We start from the raw sequence: 12504 nt of genomic DNA on the forward strand, positions 1-12504 counted from the left end.
GATTAGCCACATGCTTGTTTCAGGTTGTGGTTCACACTACTGCAGCCAGAAAGATTAGCAGGACAGCCAGGCAACTGCTATTGCGTCAAAGGAAATAAATATGGCAGCCTCCATATACTGCTCATTTCAGGTGTGCTTTAATAATAAAGAGTTTATTTTTGTCAGTACAAACATCAGGCAAGTCAGAAGGGTCCAGCCTCTAGAAACGTCCAGGAAAAGGTGAGAGTCATGCTGTGCAATACCTTCAAAATTCTGATTCACACACCCTCAAATGCTGCAGACAGGCCAATTTACTGCCCAGACACCCAACTCTCCAAATGAAGAAGTGTGGTGTTGCAGGCATGAAATTAGACACATCACGCAGCATTACACTAACCCACCCGCCGACCTAGAGATAGTATTCAATAGAAAAAAAGAGCTGGTGCATTCAAAGTAAATAGTTATTAGTTCCACGTATGGCCAACATTTCGGAGGCATATAGGGCCCCTTTATCAAGGCATTGTTTGCTCGGAGACAAAAATCTGTCTGCTGCTGTGTAGAAGTTCCTGTATAGGAAATGGGAGTCAGGCTCCTCTAGACACTCGCATACAGCGATGTGTATTCATCTGGGATCAGCAGCAGAATGCGCTCTCAGCTGTGTTCCTAAAGGGATCGGAAAGGGGGAGGACCATACGTGGCTCCGAAACGTTGTCCATATGTTTTTACATGGAACCAATAAAGATTTACTTTGGATGTGCCAGCTCTTTCCTTAGTTGAATACTACATAGAGGGTGTTATCCCTCTTTTACAGCTGTTGCACTCCCCCCTAGAGGCAAAGGGTTTGATCCTTTAGTGTGTGCGAGACAATACCACAAATGTGACCTAGAAGTAGATCTGATCACCCTGAACATCTCTAGTCCAGTGTTTACCTTGGGCACTGTACGGAATGCCGATACGCCAGGAGTCTCGCACCATGTTCACAAAGCTTGCAATCTTATATTCTTCAGCCGCTTCCTCGTCTTCATACTGCAAGGGGAGAAGAGCCAGAAGCTTAATGCAGACCAGCCACTAGCACACCGTTACTGATTGCTGAAACTGTTTCCAGGCCACAATGATCACAATATAGGAGGACAGTGTTTTGCAAATAAAAATAGCTCTCTTCTGGGAAGAGAGACAAACAAATACCTCAGTAAAATGAAGCCCCTAGTCATTCCAGAGGCTTCCTCAGTCTCCTTCCCTCTCGCCATTCCAGCGCCCGGATCCCTGAATCTCGCAGCTACGCTTCCGTACGAGAACGAGTGCAGCTGTACTGCGCAGGACAGCATGTGCCTGTGTAGCACGGAGCCGCCATTCAGATTCAGCTGAACCTGAGCAGGGCAGCTGAGCTCTGTTGACAAGTCCTCGTTGCCGGGCTTGCAGGGGTCTCAGCACTGGAACAGCGAGGAGGAGGATTATCAAGAGTATCCATTTCGGGGCATTGTTTTTTACTACAGTTTTCCTTTAACTTCTTGAGGACCACAGTGCTAAATCCCCCTAAAGACCAGGTCATATTCAGTAAAATTGGCCACTGCAGCTTTAAGGCCAAGCTGCAGGGCCACACAACACAGTACACAACTGATCCCCCCCAACAGAGCTCTCTGTTGGTGGGGTCTGATCGCCCTCCCAGTTGTTTGCTTTTTATTTTACAAATATTTATTTCTATTTATTTTTATTAACCTGCCTGGCGTTCTATTAAGATCGCCAGGCAGGCTGCGGGAGGGTTTTTTTTTAATAAAAAAAAAAACTATTTCATGCAGCCAACTGTAAGTTGGCTGCATGAAAGCCCACTAGAGGGCGCTCCGGAGGCGTTCTTCCGATCGCCTCCGGCGCCCAGAATAAACAAGGAAGGCCGCAATGAGCAGCCTTCCTTGTTTTGCTTACATCGTCGCCATAGCGACGAGCGGAGTGACGTCATCGACGTCAGCCGACGTCCTGACGTCAGCCGCCTCCGATCCAGCCCTTAGCGCTGGCCGGAACTTTTTGTTCCGGCTATGCTGGGCTCGGGCGGCTGGGGGGACCCTCTTTCGCCGCTGCTCGTGGCGGATCGCCGCAGAGCGGCGGCGATCAGGCAGCACACGCAGCTGGCAAAGTGCCGGCTGCGTGTGCTGCTTTTTATTTGAGCCAAATCGGCCCAGCAGGGCCTGAGCGGCAGGCTCCGGCGGTACTGGACGAGCTGAGCTCGTCCAGACCGCCCAGCAGGTTAAATAAAGGTATTTTTTTGTTTTTTTTCCCCTCTGCCTCTCGCCCAACCCCCGCCAGCCAATCATGGCGATTGGCTGTCATAGGCTTCAGCCTATGAAAGCCGATCACTCTCTGGTGCCCCAGGGGGACAGCTGTGTCACACGGCTGTCCCCAGTACAGCGGTGCCGTGGATCGCAGCGCAGTACTTAGTAGAAAGCCATCGGTTTCGCCGTCTTGGGCTAGGCTCACATTTGCACGCATCCATTTCTGCGCTGCGTTCCGCTCCGTGAAGCGGAAGGATCGTGCAGGTCGGGAACGTCTGCTCCGACAAGCGGAACGCAGGGAGCGGAACTGAGCAGAACGTAGCAATGTGAACTTACCCATCGGGAAAGCATTGCTTCCACTGCTGCGTTCCGTTCGGCGGAGCGGAATGTAAGCTATTTTAGGCTCAATGTGAACCGAGACTAAAAGTCTCCCGAGTGGCGATTGCCGCTCGGAGATTGAAGGCAGGGCGGAGCTCCGCCCCCCCCCCCCCCCCCCCCCCAAGCAGGAGATGCGCGCACACCCTGCGCGCGATCTCCTGCAGTAGCCGGCTCCAGAACCTGACGCCGGGGCCACGCCCATTGCCGTGGGGCGGTCGATAGTTTAAGGGTAACTGAGAATATACGTTGGGATCTCCCTTTATTGTCCTCATGTCGTGCTCCGCTTCCCTTGAATAAATTAAAGCAGCGGCAGCGCAGTTCACCTCACCCATAGGAGCGCGCGCCAATTAGAGACCTCTCCTCTCCCTCACTGTTCCCTAGTGCCGGCATATGCTGATAGCGTCATCAGCAAAAGCCAGCACTAGGGGTACAGTGAGAAAGAAGAGAGGTCTCTGATCGCCACAGGCTCCAATGGATGAGGTGCCGCTGCTTTCATTTATTCAGGGGGAGCGGAGAAGACATGAGGGGGGGGGGGGGCAAAAGGGACACATGGGGGACAGAAGGAGACACAGGAGGATACATGAGGTACAAAGGGGACACCATTTGGGGGAGAACATGTACAAGACGCTCCTGGAACACGGACGCACCAGGTTTAATATACTTTTTCCCCCTTGTTTTTTTCCCTCTAAACTTAGGTGCATCTTATAGTCCGGACCGAAAAAAACGGGTAGATACTTTCCTCAGTAGTGGGAAGCCTCAGGGTGGTCCAGGGACTCCCCAGATCTCCTATAGCTCCAGGGACTCCACAGATCTCCTATAGCTCACTGTTCTATACTTATTCTGCTAAGGAAATTCTATTAGATCTCTCCTAGCCACAAGAGGGCTGTGGACTAACGTACCCAGCCTGGGCATGTGCAAGTAAGGTCTGTACATGCACAGCAGAATGAAGGGTTCACGCACAGCTTTGTATTACTAGACACAAGCAGACCTTTTTCTTCAAAGCCCAGTCCATAAGCACTTGTCCACAGCTGGAAGCTCGGCCAGATGATGAAGCGGAGCCCTGCAGTGGAACTGACCCTTCAGAGGCTTCCCATTACTGAATTATGTATGCAGTTTTCCTCCCTCCCCACTTCAGGTGTGCTTTACAGATCAATAAGACCCTAAACTTTTATCAGACAAATTCTGAAAGCAGCCATGCTGATCACTATAAAAGGATCAACTTTGGAAACTTAACTTTTCAAATGGGAAACTCCTAGTGTAGCTGTGCTTGCTCCATCTGTGCAGACCTCTTCTGCTGAAGTTTCACACCTACTTCCTACGCCTATAAAGTCCTGCCTGCTCATATACACATGCTTTTCTACTGTAATGTAGGGACTTGGGGAACTGTAAGGTCCATTGTTCTTCTGACTTTGTGTGTCCCATGGACATACCTCCAGTTCGGTCATGCAGTGGAAGTGCAGGTTCCTCCAGCAGGCCACATACGGCAGCAGGTAGGTGTAGTTCACGGGATTGCAGTACAGGTGGACGCTGTCCGCTTTGATGAAGATAATCACATCTACAACACATAGGCGACATCAGGTCTATCAATGCATCCAGCAACACACAAGCTACACCACATAGGAGACAGCAAGTCTATCAATGCAACCAGCAACACACAAGCTACACCACATAGGAGACAGCAGGTCTATCAATGCATCCAGCAACACACAAGCTACACCACATAGGAGACAGCAGGTCTATCAATGCATCCAGCAACACACAAGCTACACCACATAGGAGACAGCAGGTCTATCAATGCATCCAGCAACACACAGGCTGTAACACAAGCTACAGGCGATAAACTCACCATCCAGAACCTCTTCCGGGAAGCCGCTTCTTTCAAACTCAGCATTTCGCTGGCTGAACAAATCGAAGAGCAGATAATTGGCCAGTTCCCTGCAGCCTTCATTGTATCGGCTGTCAATGCCTGCAAATCAGAGCAATTACATCAGAGGTGCCTAACCCATAGACTCTGAGAAGCAACTAATGGCTGGTGCATATGGTAGTTATGAAAGATACATACATAGGAAAGGCAGAATATAAATCTAAGCACATACTTTTGCCAGAAACAATTGTTCATTATTTTTGAGTGCAGTTGGAATGATTGCTGTACAGACATGAAGCTAGGTAATCTGCTGAACAACCTGTTCTGCAGGGAGGGGGGCAAAGGTCAGAGCAGTCCAATTAAAGGTGCCCATTAACATGTACAATTTTTTTCACCAAATGCGATCTTTCGATGCAACTTGACTGATCAAATTGGATAGAATATTTGCTGTTTATTAACACAATCAATAAGAAATGATTGTTTGGTCGATAGGTAAATAGGATAAAAATCGATTTGAAAGTTGGATTTTATGATCGAATTTGAAGAAAAAAATCTTTTAGTAAATGTAAACAATCGATAATTACTTTCAGATAATTTTCAATCGTAAAAAAATCACATCAAAAGATTGCATTCAGTGAACAAATTGTACCGTTAATGGGCACCTTTAAAGTATATAGGGCGAGTTTAATTCCAATAACACACAAAGTGACATCATTGGAAGATTTCTGCTCTCCCATCTGGTCATGTGCCAATGGGGCAATCGGTGAAACAATGGATTGCTCAAGAGACTAGCAACACATCTGGCAGTTTGTACTAAGGCCCGGTTCACACTGGTATTTTAAAGCCAAAAGGATCCAGTAAAGCGGATCCGGTCTCCGCTTCACCGGATCCGTATGGCTTGGTCCACACTGGCAAACAGATCCGTGAAAACAGATCTGATCTCCGGTCGACTGCATCCGTTTTTGCTACTCCGGTCTGCTGAGCGAGGAAGGAAGAGAGGGAGGGTTTCATACCCAGGCTTCCGTCTCTTCCCCTTGCATCACCAGGAAGCGTGGTAGTCACATGGCGTGATGTGAGACTTAAAGAGATACTGAAGCAAGAATAATTCTCGCTTCTTGTCTCATAGTTAGCAGGGGCATGTGTGCCCCTGCTAAAACGCCGATATCCCGCGGCTAAACGAGGGTCCCTGACCCCCCGCCTGCAAAATCTACGACCAACTTCGCCGCCTCTCCCCAGCCCCTCTCAGCGAAGGAAGACTGAGAGGGGCGGGGGAGAGGCAGAGATATGCGCTGACAGACGCGCAAGAGGCAGGGCTGTGGCGGTGAGCCCTGCCTCAATCCGGAAGAGGGGATGCGCTGCTCGGAGGGGATTTCGGGGGGTAAGGGACCCCCGTTTAGACGCAGGATAGCGGCGTTTTAGCAGGGGCACACATGCCCCTGCTGACTATGAGGTCTGAAGCGAGATTTATTCTCGCTTCAGACTCTCTTTAAGGGGAAGAGACGGAAGCCTGGGTAAGAAACCCTCCCGCTCAGGAGTCTAGTGTCCCTAGTCCCAACATCCCCCCCTGACCAACACTCCCAGTGGATTTTAACCCTAGAACAGAGCATTTCTTCAAGGCTCTGCTTTCCTGCTAGAATGACACATAGCAGGAAATCAAAGCCACAAGGGGGCAGACTGGGGCTTGAAAAGACACCACAGAAGACTGACTCAGCTATAACATTCTGGGGCAAAGCCAGACCGAATGCTCAGTCGGGGATTCTTATCAGAGCTGATAACAGGCAGATTTAGCAGAGAAGAATGAAACAAAGCGCAGAGTAGGTGTTTACTGTCATGTTCCCACTGATATATATGGTAACATACATGAGGGTGCTTAACCTCTGGTTCTCTTTAAAGAGAACAGCTATGCGGCTGTGTTTACCTCACGAATGTCAGTCTCCGCTCTCCCCCGCCTCCCTTTCCCTCCAATCAGTGGCGAGGGAAGGGACGTGGGCGGGGACCGGAGCGATACAGGAGGCGGGGAGCAGCGAGACTGTCATTAGTGAGGTAAACACAGCGCGCTGCGACACACTGCATGTCGCCAGCGCGGCTGTAATTTATGGGGTCTCACAGCGCGCAGGGGGGCTTTGGAGGAAGCTTTATAGCAACAGAGGCTGGGCTCTATAGGCAGACCCAGCCTCTGTATGGGGATTGCGATGTAATAACCCCGCCTCGTGTTCTCTATAATGCCTCATACGAGACAGATGTGTCATTAGCCTGCAGGCTAGCGATGTGTTCTGTTCTTAGGCGAGGGACGGAGCGGGGCTGGAGTGACATCACACGGTGGAGTAATTGTATTGAACAATGCTCTGGGCCATCTAAGATGAAATGGGGCCCTAGGCAAGATAGCAGTTATTGCCCACCGCTGATGGTCACATGGCTTTTTAAAAAAAAGATTTGGTGCATAAGTTTGCCATGTAGAGGATTTGGCTCTGGTTGGTTGAGAGTGGTCAGTGGCAACCATACACACACTTGATTCTCAGCAAAAGGTGGTCGTTATCGAGATTAATCTAGCACATGTATGAGGCTTTACAGCGATTGTGGTTACCATGTTTTCAGGAATACACCATTTCCCTTGACACATAAGTGGATGAGGACATCTGTGATCTGGTCACATTTGACATTCGCATCATATGACTTCTAGTCACTTACCGAGAATACAAAGTATTCCATCTGGAGAACTTTTACTGGACTTTCTGAGGAGTTCCTGTACTTTTCTTAGACGGCTGCAGCTGAGGAACAGAAGAAGAAGGACAAGGTGTGAGCAGGAGAGACACACATCACATGGTCACAGCCCCGATCATCACAACTAGCACCACGAAACAATGAGGAGAGTTCTCTAGATTACAGCACACGTTGCCTGGCTGCCGGCATTGTGCTCAGCTGAGGGCGACAGCTCATCTCCACTCGCTCTGAGGAAAACAAACTCTCCAAACAAGCAGAAACTTGCTGTAAACACCGTCTGTCTGCAAGCCAACCACTGCTATAGGAAAGGGTGGTGTTAATAAATGCATCTACTAAATCATTATAATCAAGCTATAAATCATCTGTATGAATATGATCTACGTGTCATTTCTTAGTACAGAGCATTTTCTTAAAGTGTACCCAAGGCGGAGTAAAAAAAAATTAAATTAAAGAAATAAAAATAGATACTTGCCCAAGAACAAGGAAGCCTCCAGAGGCTTCCCACATCCTCTTAGCTCCCGCCATTGGGGCTCATGGGCCCCCTGGAACAAATCCGGCAAGAGCTCGTCGAATCTGGGCACCGTCAAAAGACAGAGGCCAAATTATGATTAAAAAAAATAGCGTAATTCAGCTGTCAGTTACCCCACAGTTCTCAGTGGCCTGGAGGGGGAATAGTAATTAACACCGTCAGGACTTTTGCAGGAGCAGGGTAAGCCATTTTGTGGCTTTACCCTGTGCCCAAATTTCCTGGCACATTAAAGTGTACCTAAGAGGGTACACTGGACCTTATTTATACTTACCTGGGGATTCCTCCAGTCTCTTGAGCACCGTGGCTTTCCTTGCCGTCTTCTTCAGCCCCTCCGTTCTGGCGCAACAACTCCCGGTAATCCTGTCATTAGCTGCCAGATGTGGGCTTTTGCACATGCGCAGCTTGGCAGTGTGCCCGTACACTGGCGTGTTCTGCGCCTGCGCTGTACTAATGCACAGGCACAGAACGCTCTAGGGAAGAAGAGCACGGCTAGGAGTGTGCATGTGGCCCGAGCATGCGCAGAAGCCTGTGACTGCCCAAATTAGCGGGAGTCAAAGTGGCAGAATGGAGGGACTGAAGAGGAAGTCTAGGGAGGCCACGGTGCTCATGAGGCTGGAGGAAGCCCCAGGTAATTATAAATAGGGTCCAGTGTACCATCTCAGGTTTACTTTAATCACGTGTTCACTCAAACTGATCCGTTTGAAACGGAAAATGGATCAGTTTTTCATCTGGTATAGTGTGAGCCTTGCCTTATAAATCTTTTAGCAGGTTCAGTATAATCTTGTCGTAATAAGCTCAGGTATAGTAAACTACCCCTCCAGGTCCCGGCCAATCTCCATTATAAGTTATGGGAACAACGCCTGGTATAGTAAACCCGGATGTAATAAAACTTCTGTTATAGGAAACATGTTTTTTGGCCCCCATGTGATGCTGACTCTGGCTACAGTAAACAGTGGGCGGTGCATGCATCATAGGCCAGTGTGAACCTGATAGTGTGCTGCAAGTCCCGCCCGCGGAGGTATCGGAGCCGCTCACAGGAAGCAAGTGGCTGCCTCTACTCAGTGACAGCTGCAATTATTAAGGAGCCCTGGATGCTGTACCAACAATATGTCCAGCCTGGCTATGCAGCACTAAGGTATACTTAACCTTGTAGTCCACCAAATGTGCAAGTGCTTGTAGTGTACCTCCAATGGTAGGACAGAGTTTCTCCTTAGCAGCAGAGAATGTACCAGGGCATGCTGGGCCATTTCCAGGACACTTTCTCAGTGTCCTCCCCAGGGTTTTTTTTTAGCCGGGTGGCCTGAAAAGTTGCCGGGTGGGGCACCCGGCTAAAAGGGCCTGGGAAAGAACACTGCTTTCTGATATTGTAAACCACTTTACCCGCGCCCTTGGAGTTTACTATAATGAGATTACACTAATACATTTCTCACATATTGAATTTCAACCACTATATTTTCTTCCAGTTTAAAGTTCCTAATTTTTTAGTTTGAATAGATTTATTCTTTTTTAGATGTATATTTAAACATTCTTTGGCTTATTTACTTTTGCAGCTTTGCTTTGTGCTCCCTCCATTACGGCTCTGCTCAGGCATGAATAATGACTTTATTCTGCATGATAATGACTCTCTTTAGTTAGGCTTGTGGGAATAACTGTGTTTGTATTGCTGGTTACACCGGGGAGGTCCGGGACGCCACACGCCTCATTTAGCAGCTATGGCTGTACCTGCGCTGGCCGTCCCTCTTGTCCTCTATGGATGACCTCTTGTCTCAGAGAAAGGCCGGTAACAGCCCAGCAATAAGGCTGCCTGTCTAACCAAGCAATGCCCTATGCTGGTCACACACCATATAACTCAGCTACACAGTCATTAGGTACTGCCATGTTTGTGTAGGATGAGGATTTAACTAAACAATCTATCCAAATGATATGCATTCATATTACATAGATACTGGTAAGATTGTAAAGTCAATAAAAGAGATGAAATAAAGGCTTGTACACACGCTAGTAGAAACTGCAGTGTGTACACACGTCGCCCAAGGTCACTTGGAGTTCTGTCACTGAGAAGATACTGCCAGCGGGGATGAAGACGAGAACCACACAGACTAATGGAGGACGTGACACGCTACACGGCCGAGAACTCTGCAGGGGTCCCTGGAACCACAATAACATGCAGGGAGACCTGGAGGAGCCTGGCAGCGCTCAGGGCAATTGTCCAGATTGCTCCTAAGAAAGCGCCAGCCCTAGATGCTTACCCAAATACAGGGAAGGCTCTGGATACCATAGAAATTGAACCTAGTCGTGGGCCAACCTCAATGTCTACTGGCCATCTTCTTCCCTTATAAAGTTCCCTGGTGTCTAGTGGCCCTCCTCCCTCCCCTATGCACTTCCATGGTGTCTAGTGGCCCTTCTCCCTCCCCTATACAGTTCCCTGGTGTCTAGTGGCCCTCCTCTCTCCCCTATACAGTTCCCTGGTGTCTAGTGGCCCTCCTCTCTCCCCTATACAGTTCCCTGGTGTCTAGTGGCCCTCCTCCCTCCCCTATGCAGTTCCCTGGTGTCTAGTGGCCCTCCTCCCTCCCCTATGCAGTTCCCTGGTGTCTAGTGGCCCTCCTCCCTCCCCTATGCAGTTCCCTGGTGTCTAGTGGCCCTCCTCCCTCCCCTATGCAGTTCCCTGGTGTCTAGTGGCCCTCCTCCCTCCCCTATGCAGTTCCCTGGTGTCTAGTGGCCCTCCTCCCCCCCCTATGCAGTTCCCTGGTGTCTAGTGGCCCTCCTCCCTCCCCTATGCAGTTCCCTGGGGTCTAGTGGCCCTCCGCCCTCCCCTATGCAGTTCCCTGGGGTCTAGTGGCCCTCCTCCCTCCCCTATGCAGTTCCCTGGTGTCTAGTGGCCCTCCTCCCTCCCCTATACAGTTCCCTGGTGTCTAGTGGCCCTCCTCCCTCCCCTATACAGTTCCCTGGTGTCTAGTGGCCCTCCTCCCTCCCCTATACAGTTCCCTGGTGTCTAGTGGCCCTCCTCCCTCCCCTATACAGTTCCCTGGTGTCTAGTGGCCCTCCTCCCTCCCCTATACAGTTCCCTGGTGTCTAGTGGCCCTCCTCCCTCCCCTATACAGTTCCCTGGTGTCTAGTGGCCCTCCTCCCTCCCCTATACAGTTCCCTGGTGTCTAGTGGCCCTCCTCCCTCCCCTATACAGTTCCCTGGTGTCTAGTGGCCCTCCTCCCTCCCCTATACAGTTCTCGGGTGTTTGGTGCTTTTCCCCTCCCTCCTCCATATGGCTTCCCTGGTGATCTGGGGCTTTCCCTCCAATATAGCTTCCCTGGTGGGCTACAGTGGGCCAAACATAACGCACAGCGGGGAAACCCCTTGAGGGCCAAATTTAATGGCTCTGAGGGCCAGATTTGGCCCACGGACCGGAGTTTGACATGTATACCATAGAGCAATGAGCCAATATTACTGGCGTTATTTGTGCATCAGGCCCCAGGGCACCAGGACATTTTAGGTAAACTTTAAATGATGCCTGCTGTGAGAGTACTATGGAGGCTGACATATGGATTTCCTATTCAACAATACCAGTTCCCTGTCAGTCCTGCTGATCATTCTGCCATCAGTAGTGTCTGAATCACACACCTGAAACAAGTATTTGGCTAATCCAGTCAGACTTCAGTCAAACATCTGATCAGCATGCTTGGTCAGGGTCTATGGCTAAAAGTATTAGAGACAGAGGATCAGCAGGGCAGCCGGGCAATGTGCATTGTTTAAAAGGAAATACACATGGCATGCTCCATACATCCCTTACTTCCGATGCGCTTTAAGGATTTTTGAACCTACAACTGAACTAATGCTGCTCTTAGGGGAATTACTATGGTGAGACTCTGCCTGACTCGGCCCGTGTATCAGTGTCTAGTTATCTATAATGCATTTGGTAATGAGTACCTGTAATGAATCGCCTGGAGAGCCTCACTATACCGCTGGCCAGGCGATGAACTCTGCAGTAATTAACAAATGTCATCACTCTCCATGAAGATCTCTCAGAATGATTTTAATTACATGCAGACTTTAATTAGTGAGCAGAATGTGGAGCTTTGAAGACAGGTGAGAATCATATTAAAATGAAAACTGCTGCCAAGTGGTAATGACAGAGTTATTAGCATGGAGAATGGCGATTTGTACAGCGGTGCCAGGCTCTCCCAGCTCAGCGTCTGCCCAGAGGGGACAGGGACAAGTGTGAGCTGTAAGCAAGGAGGGACAGCATGGCACCAGGCAGTATGCCATACACACACACACACACACACACACATAAGAGGGGGGACAGAGCCACTACTAGCAACGCACCAGCAGCCTGCCATACACACCCCAACATAAGAGGGACAGAGCCACTACTAGCATCACACCAGCAGCCTGCCATACATATACACACACACACCCCAACATAAGAGGAGGAACAGAGCCACTACTAGCATCGCACCTGCAGCCTGCCATACACACATACACACACACACACCCCAACATAAGAGGGGGGACAGAGCCACTACTAGCCTCACACCAGCAGCCTGCCATACATATACACACACACACACACACACACACACACACACACACACCAACATAAGAGGAGGAACAGAGCCACTACTAGCATTGCACCAGCAGCCTGCCATACATATACACACACACACACTCCAACATAAGAGGGGGACAGAGCCACTACTAGCCTCACACCAGCAGCCTGCCACACACACACACACACACACACACACACACACACACACACACACACACACACA

The 12504-nt window shown here is 49.7% G+C and overlaps 1 protein-coding gene across 1 annotated transcript in view; it reads right to left on the bottom strand.

The window, feature by feature from the left end:
* Positions 1-12504, bottom strand: part of DNAAF9 (dynein axonemal assembly factor 9) — a 157060-nt gene that overhangs the window by 122739 nt on the left and 21817 nt on the right. The window contains exons 2-5 of the mRNA XM_068274655.1: positions 7174-7253; positions 4468-4587; positions 4052-4176; positions 909-1005 (exon numbers count right to left, since the gene is read on the bottom strand). Coding sequence (XP_068130756.1) covers positions 909-1005; positions 4052-4176; positions 4468-4587; positions 7174-7253 — 422 coding nt within the window. The remainder of the gene's footprint in view (positions 1-908; positions 1006-4051; positions 4177-4467; positions 4588-7173; positions 7254-12504) is intronic.

This window comes from Hyperolius riggenbachi, chromosome 1, assembly GCF_040937935.1.
Source record: "Hyperolius riggenbachi isolate aHypRig1 chromosome 1, aHypRig1.pri, whole genome shotgun sequence".
Lineage (NCBI taxonomy): Eukaryota > Metazoa > Chordata > Amphibia > Anura > Hyperoliidae > Hyperolius > Hyperolius riggenbachi.